The sequence below is a fragment of the Pelmatolapia mariae genome, linkage group LG18 (genome assembly GCF_036321145.2).
Source record: "Pelmatolapia mariae isolate MD_Pm_ZW linkage group LG18, Pm_UMD_F_2, whole genome shotgun sequence".
NCBI classification, from domain to species: domain Eukaryota; kingdom Metazoa; phylum Chordata; class Actinopteri; order Cichliformes; family Cichlidae; genus Pelmatolapia; species Pelmatolapia mariae.
Window position 1 is genome coordinate 12184500 of NC_086243.1, and position 22350 is coordinate 12206849.

The window sequence follows — 22350 nt, forward strand, 5'->3', positions numbered from 1 at the left end:
TTACTTCTTAATATAATTAAAAGTAGTTTGAGAGGAGAACCTTCAGGCACCTCTTCTGTGGAAACAGCTCCCAGTTTGTAATGTATTGTGATTCACAGACACCAAGATTGGGCTTCAAACTTTCCTTTATGATAACGTTTATGGTTATGGGGTGGATCAGGTGACCCTGAATAGTCCCTACCACTTTGCATTTAGCATTAATTATTATTCATCTCTCTTTCTTTCACAACCTGTCTTTTGTTCTGTCTCCCTTCACTCAGCCATACCGCTGGCTTCCCCTCACAGAGCCTGGTCCTGCTCGAGGTTTCTTCCTGTTAAAAGGAAGTTTTTCATTCCCACTGTCACCAAGTGCTTGGTCATGGGGGTCGTTTGGTTGTTGTGGTTTTCTCTCTTTTATTGTAGGTTTTCTGCCTTACAATAAAAGGCGCCACGAGATAACGGTTGTTGTGGTTTGATGTCATGTAAATAAAGCTAAATTGAATACATTTTAATTGAATGTATTGAACTGAATGCTGAGTTTTGGAGATTCGTGCAAAATATGTATTATACATTGTAATAAAAATGTAGTAATAAAAAAAATTTAAGAAACACAATGCTATACATCAAGGAGTGATAAGAAGAATATTTACTTCTGTATTTTATCCTACCTAAGTACTGCACCAAACTTTAATCATTTCGAGACACAGAATACCCAGTGGTACTTATCAAGCTACAGCATGGTTTATGCATGTATGTTAACTCTCATGTAACTCTCAAATTCTCCGATTTTGTTTTATTAGAGCCTGTCCTCTCTTTTGGCCAATTTAAGAAAGAAAACGCATGCAGCGCTGTATGGTCACTCTGGCAATGCTGAAGTCTTTTCTCTTCTCTGATTGGTCAAGTCTCATGCCAATCATTCTTACACTTAGCAACTGCTTATGCCGGAGGCAGCCAATCGAGAAGCGTAAGAGCTACTGCAGGTGCAAAGCAAGGCTAGCCGCTGCAGTGAAGCCGAGGAGAAAACACATTTCATGGTAAATCCCTGCGTTTTTTTGTTATTTCTAGACCTTGTCAAGTGTGACAGTAGCAACAGAAAGCATGTGGGTTATAAATCGGTTATATAGTCTGAGATTTTGATAGCCTGTTTAGCCGTAAATTAAGAGGAGTAACCTTCATTTGACATAGCTGGGATGCTTAGCTAGCCTCTGCTGCCACATATAAATACTAATAACGGTGGCTGTTGTGTTAGCATTAAAGGTAGCGATTCTAGCCGAATTCAGATTATTTGTAGAGGCTAAACACCTCCATTTTATGCGCAATGCGTTAATTTCTTTTAATCCCCTTTGTTACCTTTCGTGGTGGCTAAGGTGCATGAAAACGCGTTATAGTGTTACCATGTATTTCTCTAGCTAAAGTGAACCAACCTGTCAATTTCAGGCTTATTCTCAGCGGAGCTAAGATCCGGTGTTAATTGGTGGTGTGGTTCAAGCCATTTAAATTAGCGACGTGATGTGAGAGGGCACTACTGTTTGGGCCGTTTCCAAAATACAATGCCCTACGAAGCACATTCTGGCCCACCATACGGGCATCCATAATTGGCTGTACAGCCAAGCGCTTCACGCAGGTCCCAGCCCTCCCTGGATGGGAAAGGGTAGTCAGTTTAGCTGACGCTTAGCCTGCTAAGCCCTAGTACTTCCGCCCTCTTATCTGTGTGGAGTGGAGGTGTGCATTTCTTATCCAACCTGTGTTAATATGACGTAGAAACACTCGTGTCTCTGATCTGTTTTTGGCTGGATGTGACGCAGCATCTGAGCGAAACGGCATCAGTTTTCATTCATGTCCTGATACATCCAAGGCAGTAGCTTAAAATCTCACGCAACAGACCGTAATGCCATTATCTAGCCCCATCAGGGGTATGCATGAGGCTGTTTTTAGTTATGATCTCATGTAAGATTGCAGTAATACCCTCTATCAGACCATCCTTGTAGTGCTGGAAACTTACACAAGTTTATGGATGTATTTTTAGACTATTTCCTTTTCAGAACATATTTGTCTGCTGTAAGGCTCACTTGATACACGAGATGTCAGCATGCGATGAAATGAGGCACATCTTATTGAGTTCATGATGCCATAATTGTTGCATCATATTATTTTCAGAGTTCAGGTACTTTCTGCAATAGAGTTGATCTCAGTGTGGTACATGCATTTCAGAGCTCTGTGCCTTTGAGTTGTTGACTTCCTTACTCAGACAAATGTTGGTTTAGAAAAAAGGAGGCTTCAAAGGATGTTTGTGGGTAATATAGATTGATTTGGCTTTTCTCTGCATCTGTAGTTTTCTTCTGATGCTTTGCCTGTCTGTTTGATCTGGTTAATTTAGCCAGTAAACTGTGAAATATTTCACCACCTGAAGACTAACTGGAAAATGCATGTAAATTATAGAATTCAACATGTTAATTAATCAGCTATACTTTATCTTTAACTATAATATTAAGATAGTGGTGAGGCCTCTGCACCACAGGATTCAACAGAACAGTAGTTTTATGGAAGTGCTTGCTGGCCATGTTGATTGGCCTGCTGCTGACCTGTTTGGCCCAGTGTTTCCATCGGCTGAGTTCACCTGAATCCTCACTAATTTGTAGTTTTTCTTGCAGTCAGTATTTTCACATTTTAATACCATCAGAAGTCTTTCACCAGACCATCTAATCAGATAGTTTAAGGGTTTCTTTTACGCAGTGATCTGAATGAAAAAAGTAAAGTAAAAGCGCTTTAATGTGCCAGCATATTTCAATTTGACAGATTTCTACTAAATTTTGCTGAAGGCTGGTAGAAACTCTCCTCTTTCTCTTTCTAGCAGCAGTACCTACAGCTTGCAGGAGAGAGTCTAAAGCATGGATGTCAAACTCATTTTACATCAGAGGCCACATGCAGCTTGCTTTTATGTGGGCAATGAAATGTGTCTTTCTCTCAGTGTACAGAAAGAGATATGCTAATATAATCAGATATGTTAATATAAGAAAAAGAAGCACCATTTCAGAAGTATGTTTCAGTTTTTCTGCATGAGAAAGAAATGCTGCTATAGTAAATGAAAGAAATCTGCCAGTATGACTCTTTGAGCTTAAATTATAAGAAGTTAACTTGTAAAACTACAGAAATCTATAACTTCATTACTTTGGTGTAGTATGAATGACCCTGGGGGATCTCTTTATTTGTAGAAAAAGCTGTAAAACTTGTGAAAATACAGTTAAAAGTCTTGAATTTATATCCGGCTTCACAATTTTGAAAGCCATCCAAAGGGCCAGGCCTTATGTTTGACACTCCTGGTCTAAAGAGTGGGCACAGTATTTATTTCACTACAAAAAATATATATAGTTACTAATTAGTTCTCTGATACAGATTTACAGTAAATATAATGCAAAATAAATGTACTAATAAATAATTTTCTACTCTTGTAGATAATTCTAGGAGTATATAAAGCAATTAAACTGGCTTTTTGTGGGTTAGTAAAGCTCTGATCTGCTGGCTCAGGGAATAGTGGGTGGAAAAATGTTCTGATGGGTACTGCACCAACCATAAAGTTTCTCAGCCACCAGCAGAGGAATTGTTTATTTAATTAAGGAGTTATATGAATACATGCCCTGCAAATTTGATGGAAGTAAATACAACAAATACAACACATCTGCAACAAATTTGTTGTTTTGGGTTTTTTTAGGTTGCACAAATGTAGTTTGCAGTATTTTAAGTTGTTGTACTGTGCATACTGTAACGTGTTTCTGCTGTTTCATGCAAAGTAACATTGCATGCTGTTTCCTCAAGCTTTTGTTCTTTATAACTTACTTATCCTTGCGTAGATGGCGTCTGCAAATGCCACATACGGGCAGAAGGAGTCTACGGACCAAAACTTTGATTACATGTTTAAAATCCTCATCATTGGCAACAGCAGCGTAGGAAAGACTTCCTTCCTTTTCCGCTATGCAGATGACTCATTCACGCCAGCCTTTGTCAGCACTGTGGGCATCGACTTTAAGGTCAAGACCATCTACAGGAATGACAAGAGGATAAAGCTTCAGATATGGGTGAGAATGTAACTAATAGCACAAAAATAGTACTTGTATGTCTTTATGGAACACACTTAATTAACTCCTGTCAGTGTTTGATGGAAAATACAAGCAAATTTTATAATTGAACTGAGTTATGAATGTATGCGTGATAGTGTGAGTGAGACTTGCAGTAGGCACTATAATATAAGTTCCTCTACATTACATAATTTTTAAATGTTCAAACTGACATCAAGATTTTCTTATGCTGCAGGGGAGTTGGACAGCTGGAGAGCTAATTAAATTTAACCAAATGCAGCCTGCAGTGCGTGTGCGTTTATGATTTTTTTTTTTTAATGGTTTAAGTCCATATGACTGCTGCACACACTTGCACTCATCATTATATTTTTAAATGATTGTTATTCTATATAAAATAACAGCAGATTGCAAATCCAGTTTCTCAAAGTTAAAGGAAGTCTATTTATCTGACTAATTATACTCATGGACAGATGGAGACAGCACTTACTGTAATCGTACTTGTTATACTTGTTTGAAGTCCGCCTGAAGGGCTCACACATAGTTGGTTCATCATTGTGTAGTTTCACTATAATTAGGAGAACGTTGACACCTGAGCGGCGGCTCACACTCACTGCCTGATCCAATCAGATCCTAGCATGCTCGTGGATGCCTAAACTATAACATGCCTTTAACTTAAACTGAAATAAACCTCACAGTGATGTAAAAACGGGGATAAGAAACAGCTTTCACATGCAGCTTGATACTTTGTTTGAGATGTGCAAAATGATAATCCATTTTGAAAATGTTGCCAGCTAACACTAAACATGAATTCCTCCAGCTTTTCAAACTGGCAAACAAATTAGATTTCATCATATTCAGAGTTATCATGAATTTCCCTTTTACCTTATTGTTTATTAAAATACAGATTTTTCCTGCCCGTCGTATTAGTGACAGTGGAGTCTGTCTTATCGTGTGTCGCTAATCAGTACCAGAACTGGCCTCTTCTGTGCCTAGATTTATTTTATTTGTTGTGTAAACCCTTGAAGCGTACTTAATACGAGCCATAAAGCCTGACACTGGAACCAAGTACTCATTACATGAAACACCACAAGAATGTGTAATGCTCATGGGAGTTTGGAGACTCTTGCACAGCCACAAATCCATTGCAGGTGCCTCGTCAGTGTTCTTTGTCCACTGCTGACAATAATCCTGCATATTCTCAAAAATGTCTCTGAATGTAGGACACTGCTGGGCAGGAGCGCTACAGGACAATCACCACAGCCTACTACAGGGGTGCCATGGGCTTCATCCTCATGTATGACATTACCAATGAGGAATCCTTCAACGCTGTGCAAGACTGGTGAGGGACGGCTGATTGTCTGTGTCTGTGAGAGTGGTGACTCATTAAGCTGCAATCTTATTTTCTCTTAATTTCGCCCAGCTTTCCTTTTGAGTTCAGCGTATCCTCCATCTAAATTTCTGAGATGTACAGCTGTGGTTCCACTACATGGAGATAGTCTAATGATCTGTTAGACTACAGTAGGTCATTATTGAAATCAGCAAACAAATGCACAGTGATGTTAAAAATAACCGTTGGTTTTTCTAACTCCGTGTTTGCAACACAGATGGAAGAAGTGTATGTCACTGCTGAATGAGAAAGAAACGCAGCAGATCATATGTTAGATAGTTTTCTTCTCAGATCCACACAGTTCTGTGTTGAAGGGATGTGTCAAAATATTTTCTGATTAAATTGCTTTAATGTCAGAAATGCTTGTGAGATTCCGTGAGTCAGAACATTAAACCATCCTGTTTTTGCAAACAGGTCGACCCAGATCAAGACATACTCGTGGGACAACGCTCAGGTCCTGTTGGTGGGGAACAAGTGTGATATGGAGGACGAGCGAGTGGTGGCTGCAGAGAGGGGTCGGCAGCTGTCAGAACAGCTGGGTAAGTCAGACTGAAAACTGGACACTGTGTGTGGTGTTGTATCACTCTGGGTGTGTATCTCCCATTTCCAAGAATATTTAAGTTTATTCCGATGGCCAAGTTTTGATTAGACTGTTTGTTTGTGAGGCTGTCGTTATGGGAGCAAACATAATGCTTAATATCTCTTTAATGTCCTCTTCAGCTTTGCTGCACTGCATAATTTCATTTGTGTGTGAAACTGATGTTTGCAGGAGGTTAAAGCTGCAGCAGCTCTTACAGAGAAATGTTATTGTTTGATGTGTGTTTGGGCTTGTGGCCTTCATCACGGCCATCATAAAACATTACAGACAATATTTTAAGCAGGATGAGAGGTTGTAAGAGTACTAGTATAATACAGTGCTGTGCAAAAATCTTGAGCCACTCCTCACTTGTTTATACAAAGAGCCAGACTTTCTTATAATGTTTATAGTGCTCTTGAACAACAGTTCTTAAGGCTTTCTGAGTTTTTCTTTGGACAGGCACTTTGTTACTAGCAGGCTGTTGCAGAAACACATCATTTGTCACCATTTCTTTAGCTGAATCTATTAAAACTGCCAGTTTGACAGACATAAAATAGTTTTTTTCCACCAACAAGGTGATGTTCAGTGTGTCAAAAAATGTTTTGAGAAAACTGGACAAGTGGAGGACCCAAGAAGATGTGGCAGGCCTAAAATGTCTGCAGCAGGTAAATCATATCCTTGATTATGTTGTTAAAATAGGAAAATCAACACAGGACTTAAGAGATGCACCTGACCTTCCAGTTGATCGAGCTACCTTTTATTAAAGCCTCATCAGAAATGGTCTCAATGGAAAGGTAGCTGTCAAGAAGCCATTCTTAAGGAAGGAAAACATGTTATAAAATGCCAAGGTGTGCCAAAATACACAAGAACAAGTACACCGTCAGTCATTGATTGACCTCCCCAGAGCCCAGACCTCAAAAATACTGAAGCATTGTGGGATCATCTTGACAGATAACAGAACAAAAGCAGCCAACATCCAAAGATAAGCTCTGAATGTCCTTTAAGAAGCCTGGAGAACTCTGTTTTTTGCCTTTTTATATACTTTTTTCTGTGTATTTTTGCATGTTTCCTACTATCCTTGCAAAACATAAAGAAATGAGGGGTGGCTGAAGACTTGTGCACAGTACTGTAACTCTAAATTAAAGGTAATTAAGCAAAAGTGGAACTGCTAACATGAGCCTTACACAAGATATCTGCTGATAGTTTAACAGAGATCAGATCATCAGAACTTAAGAAATTACAAACATGGAAATGCACAAAGAAGCTAAGTAGCTGCAGCTTTGAGAAGTATGTTTTTATACTCTTAGACTATTTGGTTCAATCTCAGACCACCAGTCAAAGGGAGACAGGTTTTAGAAAAAATGGTTTTAAAATCTCTTCAGCCTTCTGATATAAAGGAAAACGTCATCAGACTTGAGCTGCCTGCCTGACTAGTCTTGATATGTCTTGCCACGATGAGATCACTGGGTTAAGAGGATAAGCTGCACATTGAAACAATAAGTGTAACCACAGCGCGTCTGTCTCTATCACCCCGTCTGCCAGGTTTTGAGTTCTTTGAGGCAAGCGCTAAAGACAACATTAACGTGAAGCAGACATTCGAGCGGCTCGTGGACATCATCTGTGAGAGGATGGCAGAGAGTCTGGATAACAACGACCCCACCATCACCGGAGCTAAACAGGGGCCACAGCTCAGCGAGCAGCCTCAGAGGTCCCATCAGGATTGTGCTTGTTGAACACAGCTACACACACGTCTGCTGTCATGAGATCCACACACCTTGTTAGGTTTTATTTTTGAGTTTTGCTTTCTTTTTGTTTGTTTTCATACCACACACAGAAACTGCCATACATAGAGACAGATGCAAGATGGCTCTTCAGTTCTCCACCCCTCTCACTACACCACAACTACTGTCCACATCAGCCAGTTCCCCCCAAAGATGTGGTGTTCTTAAAGTTTTTGTTGTCAGTAGTACAGAAATTATGAGATTATGCATATTTGGTCAGAGGGGTAAAGAACATTTAACATGATTACCATCGTAAAAAGTCTTCAATAGCTGCACACGCACTATAACAGAACTGCAAAAGGCCAGTCAGGCTAAGACTACATCATTCCTTATTTTTAATGTCTGTGATTGGGTTGAACTCTAAAAGGTTGTGAAGGAGCAGTATTCTCCTCCAGCCTCCACTCCCATTCAGCACCAATGCCTCAGACCTAAATAGATACTAATCATTTGGCAATTCTTCGACATTTATTTCCACTGAAAATATGTTTGTTGCTGTGTTGGTTGATGTTTTTTTTTTGTTTTTGAATTGGTCAGGTGTGGTTTTGAGCATGTGAAATCATCTTGTCATAGTTGTGTTTTAGTTTGGTGTCCTTACAGGGTTGTTTGAGAGCTCGTTTCTCTCTTTAATTTAGGGAATTAGTGGAAAAATAGCAAGTTGTGCATATCACTCAACCAATCAAGACATCTATGCTCATGGAGTCTAAAAATGCACTGCTCCTGTTGTTTAGGGAGATTTTATACTAAATCAGATCAGAATCGGAAAGACTTTATTTATCCCCAAGGGGCAATGTAGTTCATAACAAAACAAAAGTCAACAGAAAAGGTATGACTAATTTACTTTGATAACATTTTGCATCCAAAAGATTAACAGGACGCTTAATCTGGTTGAAATTCGTACATCACTTAAGAGAACCTGTGCTTTCCACCTTAAAAGATGCAGGTATAGGCATTTCTGAATTTGATCATATGGTCAGGTATAGCTGACTAATGTAGAAGATGCGCATGCCACCATAGGAACCGTGGTTGTACAACTTTAAAAAACAAGCTCATGACTTAAGCTAGTGTGCACATGTGTCTGCCATATTTACTCTCCTGTCCTTAAAGAAATGGCACTGCACTCTGAACTTCTTACTGTTCTGTAATAACTCTCGGCTGGCTTATACTCAGCACCATGACAGAGAATCAGGAGCCTATTGTTCTCCTACCAAGTCTTTACCACTTCACCATTACAACACTGGAAACACCTGGGTGCAAACTTTTCATAGGCATACAGTGTGTCAGTTTTAGTTTTGTTATGAAATATGTTAACTTTGAAAATAAGTGGTAGTAATAGAAGTGCATTTCTTTATTCTATGAGTGTAGATATATAATTACTTTGAGGCCTGTCTCAGAAATTTTAAAGAAATGTTTATTAGCAGACTCAGAGAGTACGTTAATGTGGCGTTAAAAAAAAAAAAGCAACAGAGCCTCTTTTTTTTTTTTTTTTTTTAACCTTTTTTGTTACTGCTTTTTAACACATAGGACAAAATAAAAGGATACAGGATCTATTTCGCTAACTGAAGAGTGTATAAATGTTTTAAAGGTGAAATGCATATATAATATATTAAAGTGAGAATGATTTTGGATATTGGATTCATTCCTGTGCCGTAGTAAGACGTGCATGTCGTTGATGTTTTTAATGGATTCTTGTTGACTGGATGGTTATCTGTATGAGCTGTTGTCTGATTTGAAAACCCACCTATCATGCAGTTAAGGTACTTGGACGTACCCGGTGGGGCTAAAGGTTTCAGATGTTAAGCCCACAGCCCCCTTCACATTGTATTACTTTCATTCAATGTGTACAATGTGTAACGTGCACTCACTAGAAAGGCATGTGATTCAGTGTGAGCACTGGTGCAGCACAGTCCTGCCATATCCAGGAAGCCTCTTATGTCTTTCTAGATGATATTTATGTCTTTACGTATTTATTTTTGACAGAATATGATGTTTTTGAGCATGTTAACTGTGACTCTTATTTCTCCCTTTCTTTCTGTGAGGCTCAAGTTAAGGGATTTGTTCGCTTATGTATTTAGTACAAACCGGTAAGTCATGCATTCAGACATATGCTGAGGCATGCGAAGACATAGCTTCATCACATGAATTATTTATTTTGTATTATTTATAACTTAATTTATTTGTAGTATTCTTCCTAGATTATGCATTGCATTCTGCACTCAACTTTTTAAGGGATGTTCAGTAGTATTCAATCGCTAAACTGTCCCAGCTTTTAGATGACAGTGTGTTTACAGTGCACAGTGTACAAAGCTTAAGATGATTCCTCGAGAGGAAAGTTAAACATTCCAGTGTAAAACCTCTGCTCATGTCCACATGACTTTGGTGGGACGTTTGTTTGTCTTTTGATATCAGTTATGTAACTTTTAAGGCTAGGCTGAGCATAGAACAATTTTGTTTTGTTTTGTTTTTTTGACCATCGTCAGCACAGTGAAGCCTCGCTGAAGGTTTTTGAGCACTGTACTCGGGTGTTTGAATGTACAGTTTCTATAAAGAGGGTCTTGATGATGTGTTTAAAGCCAAAAACATTGCTTGTTGGACTTGTGCTATCAAACCTGTCTGGTAGTTTTTCTACTCTGTGCAGCAGCTCCAAACATCAAAAGTGTTTTGGGAATAAAGTGAATATGCTGAACACTTGATTTAAAAAGTGATTCTTACCACATTTGTCCCTTTTTTTTTTTTTTTTTTAAATTTTGCTTAGTGTATCTTACTGCAGCTGTAAACTTGCTAATAACTTGGGAAAACACATCCTCCCGTTCAGCCGTCCTGCTCCTCCTCCTCCTCCTCTTTCCTCACCCTGTTACATATAACCTGTGTAAATAGGAACTTTCTGCCCGTCAGGCATTAGGAATGTGAATTGTGCTGTAACTGTGTAATGCCAGGTTTACTAAAAATAAGGAATCAATAAACAACTTCTCAAAGCTGGAGTTCTGTGTGGATTCAACAACCTCTCCCAAAGTGTGGGTGATTTACAAGAAGTGCACATGTGATGGCTCAGAAATGGTTTAGAGTAAGTTGTACTGTGCCCAGCAGAGGGCACAATACTACAATGATGTGTTCATTTCTGCCCTTTGAGTTGTTTGACCATCTATGGTTTGATTCAGCTTCTCTACAGCACTTAATACAACACCCACAGTGTCAACTGTGCAAAAAGAGATATGTAGAAAAGATGTCGTGCAAGTCCTTTAAACTGTTATCAGCAGGCTGTCTTCTTATTAAGAAACAAAACGTTTGAGCTGTAGTAATGTAGTGAATTTAATAATGTCTGGTAGACTCGTTCATTACACATGATACATGGAGTTTCTCAGCACATACACATACATTCATGGAAGTTTGGCAAGTAGAAGTACAAGAGTAGCCATCATAAAGGAAAGTACAAAGGTTACTGTACACAGAAGCGACAAGACATGCAGTGTTCATTTTTCCCAAAAAACAAAACAATGAAATAAGACCATATGTAAAATAAGAAATGTTTCAGTAAATAAAATATAGATATTTGTCATTTCTAAGTGCTTGTAAACAAGTAAGGCATTATATTACACAGTGGATGACAGCACTTGGTGACACCCCGGTGTTTTGGTTGCGCCCACGTTGAGATTGTCCAGCTTACACACAAATAAGTGCCACACCAGTTCAGTGGATTGCACTTTGCTACATGGCTTTCCCAGAATAAGGACATCAAAGTGAGTCTGTTTGCTGCAAAACACTGCAAGCTGTAGTCCCCACCAGCTTTCGTTTTCCAGTTGACCTGCAGCTCTTATCGAGGCCTGTTCACTTCCGTGTAAACGTCTTTGTTTATGCTTCCCAACCATAGCCGGGAGGATGCATCCACACTGGCTTCGCCTTAAGCGTCTCATGAAAGGGATTTTCTGTTACACGGGGCACAAATGTTCTTTATAATGCAGGCTTGTATCCTCGGGCCACATTTGTAGCTGTAATAAACATCAATTAAAGAGCACCATTATTGGAATTAATAAGCCTGGACCTGGTTAGGTAAAAGCTGGCACCCGCTGCTAACATGGTTCATCACCTTCTGCTTCAGCTGGGCCACTTGCTCCCTGAGCACGCTGGCTGTGGAGGCCAGCTCGGTGTTCTGCGTTTTCAGGGTCTTGACCTTGTCCTCCAGCCGAGAGATCCTCTCCAGCTTTCTCTTGCGACATTTGGAGGCGGCTATCCTGTTGCGCAGCTTCTTTCTCTCCGCCTTGATGCGCTCTTGGTTGTCCATGTCGATGGGGGACAGAGGAGGACTCTCCCCGAAGCTCTGCATGTCCGGCACGGTCTGAGGTTCGTCCTTCAAAGCGCCGACAGACTGGAGTCGTGACAGAGCGGCCGCAGCGACCGCCTGTTGCTGCGCGGTAGCCAAATGAGACGGCGGCGGCGGGAAGGGAATGGTGTCCGTGGAATAGTTGATGGTGGTGGCTCCGAGCGGACTAGCCGCGTAGCCGTTCAGCGTAGTGTACACGGGGAGGTCTGATGCCTGAAGGCTGGCAGAGCCTGCTGCGCTGGATGATCCGAGGAGCTCCAGTCTGTCCACAGAGACGCACCCCGTCTCGCTCAGCTGGTTCTGCTTGTGAAGATCCTCCAGCGCCTTTACGAAACCTTCCGCGAATTCCTGCTCGTCACTGGCTGACTTTGGGTAAAGGAACTGGGAGGTCGGGTTGGTGGTGGTGGCGGTGGTGACTAGACCGTTGGACTGGATAATAAGTCGCTCTAGGTCCGGAGAGGTTAGTTTCAGGAGTCCTAAGTCTGAGGAGTTAAGAAGTCCGTCTGCGTCCCGGAGCGGGTTAGATTTGAGTTCGGAGTTCTGATTGTCTAGGTTCAGATGAATGTCCTTCTTCATCATCGTGTTCTGGGAATAGATACCGGAGACCCTCGAAGTATTCACCACGGTGCCTGTGTAGAGGCTTGTTTCCATTCTACACCCTCATAAGAGGGAGTGTTGAGCGTTAGACATTAACGTTTGTTCAACAGTCACATCCAAACATGAGGAAATCAGCTGACTCTTACTTGGTGTATTCCGGTCTCCTTATCTCCTTTCTCGTCTTATCACTCAGTCGACCACTTCAGCTAAGCTGTTGTGCCTGTTGGGGCTCTGATGTGCCTCTATATGATATGGTCTTTTCCCGATGGCACGACTGCTATGCGCAGCGCCAGACCTTGCTCGCTTTCTAGCCCTAAAAATTCCATTATGTCACTCCAGAGCGCGGAGATTGGCCCAAAATGACGTTGGTTTCCGGTTCAATTTGAATAAGGGGCAGAGCCGGCCTTTATCGCCATGGAGACATTAGGTAAACTCCAAACAGTGCAATGCATTGTGGTTTGATGTCATAGCATAAAAAAGCTCAGGGTCGCCAGAAGTGAGCAGAGACTGGGCGGGGAAGGTGTGAGAGGCGAAGGCCAAGGAAAGGGAGAAGAGCGCAGCAGGCTCTGCTGAAAATGTTCCTCCAACTCAGTCAAAAGAAGGTTTTTAATAGTTGAAAATGAATAGAAAAGTGGAAGCAGAGCAGGCCTGCTATCTCGTTGCGTTGGTTAAAGTTCAAATTCAGATTACAACGTTATTTATTCATCACACTCTGATTAGACCTGATTAGAGGCTCAGAGATCACGGTTAACTTTCATATAAACCAGACTTAAGATGAGGCATTATGTTTCATGGTGTTCCTGGTTAAACTGAGCATAGACGAGAAAAGGGAAGGAAACGTTGAAAGTAAATGGAGGAAACCAGTGTGCACTGTGATTGAAAGTAACTTGTGGAAATGTTAATGCCCTTACATGTCCATCAGTGGCTGCTGGAAAACAAACTCTATGTAGGGTATTTTCTGAGGTCTCCAAAGCCGAATGTATTTGTTCAACAAAAATGCGTGCAGCTACTTTGCAATTATAATACAATTTTTTTTTTTTACCCACATGAAATGACTCATATGGCTGGCGAATGTACTTTAGACCCTCACAGCCTCATAGAGCAGAGAGGGATAAATAGAGAGATGTACGAAAGACAAATACAGCATCCTTGCAGTACAGTATATCAGCGAGTTGAGACCCTGCGGTCGAGCAAAACATTGTTATTCCGCCCACCGCTCAGCGGTGACGTCAACAGCCCGTCTGCATCAGCACCAGAGCAGAGAGGGCATCGTTAGTTTCCGTGGCAACAGAGACACGGTGAGTGACGCAGGCAAGACTGAGAGAAAGGTGAATGAGTTGAGGCGGGAGAAGGAGAGAGGGAGGGGCGGGGTAGCGACTGCAGTGCAGGTTGTGTAGGGGGTCTGTGGAGTTGTCTTGTGCGTGTGGGTGTTTGATATGGAGATCAGTACTGTAGCCACAGCGCCAGTAACATGAATGAGATACATCTTGTGAAGCATTCACTTTATAATGTTTCCATCACCTATGGAGAGCGCATTTCCTTCATTGTGCCAGCCACACAGGATGCAGTGTCCAGAATGTGTGAGTCATTTCGCAACCCAGGGGTGTGGACCGCACAGTGTAGCGAGAATGAAAAAAGAAGGGCTGTTCCTGCAAGGCAAAATTAGATTAGCCGTGACTTTCTAACAACAAACTGAGAAGAAAGCTTGTCCTCTACACTCAGGTAAACAGACTGTGTCAGAGGTTGTGTAAGTCACGGAGAAGTGTCCTTTGACTTTGACTCTCTGGGGAGAAAGGCTCTGCAACACCCTGTGCCACTCACCGTGCGTCTGAGCAGCTCCACCGGAGCAGCTGGTTGGGGGTTATATGTTCACTTGGGGGCTGGCAAGAAAACCCCCCTCTCTCCCAAAAAATAGAGAGGGTGTTCATGTTTGTTATTCCCTTCAACTGAAACTTCTCTAACTTTAAATCTATAAATAGAAAACAGATGCTTGGCTTTCATTTTCAGTATTCCCGTGGCTCGAATTGCACTGTCTTTCATTAAAACGCATTAAAAATGATTGTTGTCAGCTCTCTCCTGTCTCTGATTTATTTCCCGATTAAAGGGAAGAAAAATAATCCACAAATCCCCCCTTTTATGTCTAGTATGAGCTGCTGCGGAGAGAGTGAGATGCATGCCCAAACAATAGATGGCAGTATTATCCATCCACGTCTTGTGTGCCGTTTCCTTTCAGCTGTGAATAAGAAGAAGACAGCACAAAGCGCAGACAATCCTGGGGTCCTTTTTAGTGCTCATTTAACACAGCTCCAGTCACATTAACCGAGGACAATGGCCAGTAAGAAGAAAATAGTAGTCACAGGTGAGAGCTCTTGATTGGTCAGAGGACTGGAGATAGGCACAGTGTGTCTGCAAGTCTTTTTTTTTTTTGCAGTGCTGTTATATCTCAGAGTTCTTTATGTCTGAGCTGCACAGTTACTATTGCACTTGAGCTGTTGTGAATACATCATGAATGGATGATGGCTCTGCTTTCAAAGTTAACGCGCTGCAGAGAGTAATGTCGCTGTCGGGGATAAAGGATTTTGTCTCCTGGCTTTGATAATGGCAAAGAAATCACCCCGTTTCTCTTCACTGTGTCACGTGCTTGTACTGCAATTAATTTTTAACTTGAAGTAACCTTTACACTTTAAATGAAGGGTCCCTTTTTTAACATCAGTCCTGTACCTGCTCTCCATTAAAGATAAGCACTCTGTCTCTGTTGCTTGCCTCGCCACAGATGTGGTTAATTAGTTGATTTTTTTTTTTTAATTTGTTTTTTCTGCAGGGTTTGAGCCATTTGCTGAGCATACCGTCAACTCCAGCTGGGTTGCTGTACAGGTAATCAGAGATTAATGATCAAGATAACGGTTTAATTTATCTCCAAAGTTGGGAAAGTCCTGCTTTGAAGCAAGGGATGCCTCAATAAAATGCAACAAATGAATACAAAAGAACACCATGTACCATATACACTGGCCAGTTACACTTAAAAGGCCAGATCAGAGGTTATAATTGCTATGCTCCAGCTTGACCACCACCCTGAATTGTATAAGTTTAAGAAATTAAGTGAATTGGTAATGAACATGTATGGGAAAATGCTTCAGTAAATTCACCAAAGGGCTTATTATACATATTGCACAAAGCTGTGGACTAAAGGACCTGTCACTTTGTGCTCATGTTTGTTTATTGCCTGAAAAGCTAATTGCAATTATCTTGTACATAAGCATTGGGTGTGTTCACAGGAGCTGGAGCGGTTAGGACTGGGCGGGGCAGCAGATCTGTATGTGTGTGAGGTGCCCGTTGAATACCAGGCTGTTAAGCGCCTACTGCCGTCTCTGTGGAAAGAGCATCAGCCACAGGTATTCAAAGAAATGCACACTATTTTACAGATGGAGTTTTGTATGCATGTAGTGCTATGCAAAAGTCTTGAGCCACTCCTCATTTCTTTACATTTTGTTAGGAAAACTGGAAATAAGTGTAGTGATTTAACGGAAACATGTGGAAGCACAGTATGTAAGGCAAAAACGGTGTTTGTAAAGTTTTAACGTGACTACCTTTATTCTTCAACACAGCCTGAACTCTCCTAGGCAAGTGTTCTTGTTAGTTATTTCTTCAGGAATAGTTCTCCAGGTTTCTTGAAGACATTCAAAGCATTTTCTTTCTTTGAATGTTGGCTGCCTTTTGTTCCAGTCTTTATCAAGATGATCGCACACTGTTTCAAAAATGTTGCGGTCCGGGCTCTGCGGAGGCCAGTCCATGACTGGCCATACACTTTCCAGATGGTATTGAAATTTTGATTAGACTCGAATCATAGCAGAGCGTCTGCTGTTTTACAGGCTGTTGACTCTCACTGTTGAACCTCTCTCCTGGCCTTCTCTACGCTGACAATGATTTGAACCAAACATTTCAAAGAATGGTTACTTGACAGCTATTTCTGATGCGGCTTCAGTAACAGTATATGAATCATTTCAGTCCTTTTTTTTTTTTTTTTTTTTTTTTTTGGGCTCTGCCACTTTGACCCTCCCCTTCTCCACTGTCCTCAAAATTTGCACACCATTTGGGGAACTAGTGGGGTTTTTTGGCTAATAGCTCTATGGGAATCGCCTTGTTGGTGCAACAGTGCTTTTTATGCCTGTCAGCTGTCATCATTAGCGCATATACAGAAATCGAAACAATTGTTCTTGTGACAGGCCTCTAGTAAACAAAGTGCCAAAATTTAAAATTTGGTGCTTTGTCAAGTTGTCTGAGTTAGTTAATCAGGAAATGGTCAGGGTTGGACTCATAAGTGAAAAAGCAGTCAATGTTCAAAGAAAGTCTTGAGTAATAGTTCTCCAGGGCACTTTAAAATATGAGAAGTTTGCTTGCTGGAAGCAAAAGACTTTTGCACAGTATACAGTAAATGCCCAAATGAACCAGTGTCTCCTGTTTTCCTGTGAACAGTTGGTGGTGCATGTCGGTGTTTCTGGATTAGCCACCACAGTCACTCTTGAACGGTGCGGTCATAATAAGGGCTACACACGTCCAGACAACTGCAGCTTCTGCCCAGCCTCCCAGTGCTGCGTGGAGAACGGCCCGGATTGCATAAAATCAATCCTAGACATGGATACAATCTGTAAAAGGGTCAATGACGCTGGCATTGGCATCACTGTGTCCACTTCTGAGGATGCTGGAAGGTTAGTGATGTTTTTGAAAATGTTTCATAAATAACTCACCTGCACACTCGGGGTGTGTTCAGCCACCGTATATGGGTGGCTGCCTTTTGTAGCAAAGGAACACAATAAGATATCTTTCAAAGTAAATGGTACCATACAGTCAGCAAACATACGGTGTGTTTGCACAGCTTTTGTTTACATGTCTGTTCTGAATGCTGCAGTCGGGCCCAATAGACAGAATCCATAGCTGATAACAAGGTCTGATAAGTGTGTGTTTTATCTCGTCACAAAATGAAGGCATATGTGCACATTAATCTATTTAAATGCTTAAAGACGATGCTGAAAACTGCAGTCGGGGATACCTCCATTACTGCAGAGTTGGCACACAGCCTTTGAGTGTATCTCCCATCAGTTCCTCCTCCTGACTTTTGCTACAGAGTGCAATTATTTCTAACATCCACCTACTTTGGCCCCTGGCAGGTACCTGTGTGACTACACTTACTACACATCTCTGCACCTGGGGAAGGGCCGTGCTGCTTTTGTCCATGTGCCTCCTCTAGGAAAACCCTACAGCGGCAAGGATCTGGGTAGGGCCCTCCAGGCTGTCATACAGGAAATGCTGAAACTGTTGGAGGGGAGTCACAGTGAGGAGGCGCAAAAAGGCACTAAGCACAGCAGTGATAAGCCTTAACAAAACTTGACCACTTTTGACTGACTTACAATATGAGGGTACGCACAACTGGCCAAGATGTAATGTTTTCATCTGAGGGAAGCTGTGTGGCTCCCAAAGCCGTGACATCCAGTGCCAACTGTCGACCTGGAGCTGCAGAAAATGAGGGCTTGATATTCACATTTGTTTGTCACATTTGTGCCTCACCTGGGTGTGGTGTCTTAGAAATATTATGCCTCTAACACTCCCGATTAGGTTGGTGTCTGGAAATTGTCATTCCCCCGTGTCGCTTTGCACTTCACCCACAGAAATGTGATGACTTTCAAAATGTGAACCTGGAAAAATGTGTGTTCATCTCAGGGAATATATTGCAAATGCAATCAGTAATGTGATTAACTTAATTTGTCTGTCTTGTGTATGTATGGTAGGATTGCAAAGGAAAACAAATGGAACACTGTGTATAATTAAAAGCTTCATACAGACTTGGTCTTGTCCTTGTTGATCTGAAATCTTTGGTCAGATTATTTATGAACTTCTCACTTGCAAACTTTTAGACAGATCTTGATGTCAGTCATTAAATTCACCATTTCCCTTTATGCCGTTCCTCAACAACTGTTCATCCGTCTCTGTACAGCCACTTGAAATTGCAAAAAGTTTTAGGCCTGCAGTTTATCTCGAGACAGTGAAGTGTACTCGGTGAAACAATTAACTACTTCGTCACGTGTGCTGTCACACTGAATTCTTTCATAACTGACGTACTCTGGGATTCCTGTGATGCTCGGCTGAGTTACGGTAATGCTGGGTGTGATTAAACAACCTGCTGAACTTGTTCTGACCTGACGGATTGGGGGAAGGTGGAGAAAGCTCATGATTACAAACAACCTGCTCCTATAGTTCTAATGCACTTTTTTTTTCTTCTTTTCTTTAACACCTGTTACTGATGTAAAACAGGTGTCAAACATGAGGCACGAGGGCCAGAATCAGCCTGGCAGAAGGCTCCAATACGGTCTACTGGGCATTTTAGTTTGTCCTACTAATGAAGACATCCCTTACAGCTGTTCATTTCACACAAAAGTAATAATTAAATGACAGGATTTCCTTTTTTTTTTTCCCCCTCACCATCTACAGCAGAAAGTTCGTTCTTTTACAATGTGTCCATAATAAAAATCAATAAATGGGACATTTTTTGATAATTAAAACTTTTCTGCTTTATATTTACAGGACAGTGTGGGCAATAAGCAACCATAATTTGTTTTGTAATTTCACACATTTCCTATAATTAAAGCCGAAAGAGTCATGCTGACTAATTTATTTTGTTAAACAGAGCTGCATTTCTTTATCATGTTGTAAAACTGAGACATACTGTTAAAATTCCACTCCTTTTCCTTATATTGAGATAACACAGGCATTAAATGTATGGTTAAACTTATTTACACGGAGTTTTCACAGTTGGCACTATTATGACCAAAGTGGGCTGCATGTGGCCCCAAATGTAAAATGAGTTTGACTTCCCTGATGTAAAATCATTAAAATACTATAGCAAAAGAAAGTGCAAGGATTTATGTGAGCCTCATGAATGCTGTAACCTGGTTGGACCTCATAGCAATATATTAGAAACTGATAAAGTACAACAGTGTGTATTAAAACCCTATATTTAATTTAATATAGTAAAAAAATAATATCTGATGTTGCAAATGACAAGTTTTTATTGTTGCTTGAAAAATACCCACCTGGTGGAGGAACAAACTGTGTTATTTGGTTAAATGAAATGGTTCAAACAATTCAAGAATCATTCTTCCTGATGTAAAACGGCAAACATATCTACCTCAGCATTTTGCCTGCTTCCTTTTTTCTTTTTTTTTTAAAGAATGGCTGTTTGACAACTGAGACCATTTCTGATGAGGCTTCAGTGAACAGCAGATGGATCAACTAAAAGGTCAGATACATCTCCCAGATCCTGTGTAAGTTCCTCACTGAATCACTTCAGAACTGTCACTGTCACAGGTACAACGAAATAAAAAAAAAAAAAATTCCTGTTTCTTCCTGTTCCTTAAGGACGTGACTTTCAGATAATGTTCATTTGCTGTAGCTACTGTTTTAGGCCACCTCTTCTTTTTCCTCCACATGCTCAGTTTTCCCAGTTTTTTAAGGAAACACTGCACCCCAGGCAGAAACGGTGCCAAGTTTTTAGCTTATGGCTCTCTGGGAATCTCCTTGATGCAAGAGGATGTTATGCCCATCAAACTATGCTGTTACATTACATATACATTTTTATAGATTAAACTACAGGAATGGGAACAAATTATCTGTTTTTGCAACAGGCTGCTATTGACAAAGTCTAAAGACACAATTTAAAACTGGTTCTTTACCAAGTTGCCTGTTATGTACAGACATAACACTGGTCCATCCTTAGATTAGAATCATTCTTTTGTTTGAATGGTTAATAGAAAAACATCCTGGGAAAATGGTCAGGTACAATGATGCGACTGAAAATGAGTGAAAAAGCAGCCAATGTCCAAAGAAAAACTTTCAAAGACCTTCAAAAAACTGGAGAACTGTTACCCTAGAGCACTTTAAACATTACAAGAAACTCTGGTTCATTCAAAGCAGAACATAAAGCAATGAGGAGTGGCTCAAGACTTTTGGACAGCACTGTACTATACCAGTACTCTTACAACATCTCATCCTCTTTAAAACAATGCAATATTTTATGATGGCCGTGATGAAGGCCACAAGCCCAAACACACATCAAACAATAACATTTCTCTGTAAGAGCTGCTGCTGCTTTAACCTCCTGCAAACATCAGTTTCACACACAAATGAAATGATGCAGTGCAGCTGAAGAGGACATTAAACTGATATTAAGCATTATGTTTGCTCCCATAACGACAGCCTCACAAACAAACAGTCTAATCAAAACTTGGCCATCGGAATAAACTTAAATATTCCTGGAAACGGGAGATACACACCCAGAGTGATACAACACCACACACAGTGTCCAGTTTTCATTCTGACCAAATGACTTACCCAGCTGTTCTGACAGCTGCCGACCCCTCTCTGCAGCCACCACTTGCTCGTCTTCCATATCACACTTGTTCCCTATCAACAAATGTGATTTGTTTTTTAGATATTAAAGCATTTGAGAGTAGGCTCACCTTGAGCACATGTGACAGACGTGGAAAGGTCTGGAGAAGCTGTGGAGAACATTTTGCTGCCAGTATCATCGTTCAGTAAAACCAGTTTAGTGGTGGGTCCTGGGTTCCTGCTGGTGCTCAACAATACCCCGCCTCATGTAGTGAGAGTATGCAGGCAGTTCCTGGAAGATAAAGGAATTGATACCACTGACTGATCTGACATAAATCCAATAGAACATCTCTGGGACATTATGTTTCAGTTCATCCAATGCTACCAGACTGCAGTGATGCCCTGGTTCAGATCTGGAAGGAGATCCTCTCTCTAAAAGCATGGGATTTGTCAGGCATGCATACAAAGACGTGAGGGTTATACAACCTACTGAGTACCATTCTGAGTTTCTGCAGTGAAAATTTGGGCAAAATGCACTATCCTGCTGCGTCATCAGTGACCCACATTTAAACACAAATGCTTCGCTGTTTTTACATTTTACATTTTACACAGCATCCCAACTTTTTTGGAAAGAAACTTTAGTATGATCATAGTACTACCTAAAACAAAGCAAGCCTACAAAAGATTGAATCTATACCTGATGTGTCTTTGCATGTTTTTGTAATAATCATTAGTAAAGTGTCCACTGTATTTTATTGTGTAAATGTATTGTTTTGTACATGGTTTGTATGGCATTCCCCCCCCCCCGTGAGTGTGAACAGTTTTCTGTCTCTCAGTGTTAGCCCTGCGATAGACTGCCAGGATGTACACTGCCTCTCACCCTATGACAGCTGGAATAGGCTCCAGCAGCCCTGTGACCCTGAACTGGATAAACAGAAGAAAATGGATGGATGGATGAAGGTATCACAGATGCAGATGTTTCTGACAGAACAAGGCTGTTTTGTTATTCTCTGTGTTAACTAATAAGGACAAACAATTACATTTTTAAATAAATAAAATCAAAACCTTTTATTTTTGAAGGCATTTTCATGGGGCCTGTTGGCTATGCAAACCAGTCCTGATGGGTTTTTTCCCTTTAAGGTCCTCCTGCTAGATACATTCAAAATATAATAAAAGTTGTGATACTGCAAATGTGCTTCCTGCATTCTTGATTTATCTTTAATTTTGAACATTTAATTTTAACGGTTAAATGTAGTGTAAGA

The 22350-nt window shown here is 40.9% G+C and overlaps 3 protein-coding genes across 3 annotated transcripts; 2 read left to right on the forward strand and 1 right to left on the reverse strand.

The window, feature by feature from the left end:
- Window positions 1–905: 905 nt before the first annotated feature.
- rab3aa (RAB3A, member RAS oncogene family, a) lies at window positions 906–10775 on the forward strand. Its single transcript, XM_063461544.1, has 5 exons — window positions 906–1013; window positions 3828–4052; window positions 5273–5391; window positions 5854–5978; window positions 7559–10775. The coding sequence occupies exons 1-5, from the start codon at window positions 1011–1013 to the stop codon at window positions 7747–7749; spliced, it is 663 nt and encodes a 220-aa protein (XP_063317614.1). The 5' UTR covers window positions 906–1010; the 3' UTR covers window positions 7750–10775.
- Window positions 10776–11087: 312 nt separating this feature from the next.
- On the reverse strand, window positions 11088–13033 carry LOC134616622 (transcription factor JunD-like). Its single transcript, XM_063461541.1, has one exon. The coding sequence runs from the start codon at window positions 12761–12763 to the stop codon at window positions 11819–11821; it is 945 nt and encodes a 314-aa protein (XP_063317611.1). The 5' UTR covers window positions 12764–13033; the 3' UTR covers window positions 11088–11818.
- A 1921-nt stretch (window positions 13034–14954) lies between these two features.
- Window positions 14955–18528, forward strand: LOC134616627 (pyroglutamyl-peptidase 1-like). Its single transcript, XM_063461545.1, has 5 exons — window positions 14955–15068; window positions 15531–15583; window positions 15985–16101; window positions 17183–17415; window positions 17875–18528. The coding sequence occupies exons 1-5, from the start codon at window positions 15038–15040 to the stop codon at window positions 18083–18085; spliced, it is 645 nt and encodes a 214-aa protein (XP_063317615.1). The 5' UTR covers window positions 14955–15037; the 3' UTR covers window positions 18086–18528.
- The last annotated feature ends 3822 nt before the right edge of the window (window positions 18529–22350 follow it).

Bases quoted from the DNA above. Each gene is read 5' to 3' on its own strand.
- LOC134616627 (XM_063461545.1), top strand. From the start codon at position 15,038: ATGGCCAGTAAGAAGAAAATAGTAGTCACAG. The intron at 15,584-15,984 runs GTAATCAGAGAT...GTGTGTTCACAG, and splicing joins CCAGCTGGGTTGCTGTACAG to GAGCTGGAGCGGTTAGGACT. The intron at 16,102-17,182 runs GTATTCAAAGAA...TCCTGTGAACAG, and splicing joins GGAAAGAGCATCAGCCACAG to TTGGTGGTGCATGTCGGTGT.
- rab3aa (XM_063461544.1), top strand. The intron at 5,392-5,853 runs GTGAGGGACGGC...TTTTGCAAACAG, and splicing joins TTCAACGCTGTGCAAGACTG to GTCGACCCAGATCAAGACAT. The intron at 5,979-7,558 runs GTAAGTCAGACT...CCCGTCTGCCAG, and splicing joins GCAGCTGTCAGAACAGCTGG to GTTTTGAGTTCTTTGAGGCA.
- LOC134616622 (XM_063461541.1), bottom strand. From the start codon at position 12,763: ATGGAAACAAGCCTCTACACAGGCACCGTGGTGAATACTTCGAGGGTC.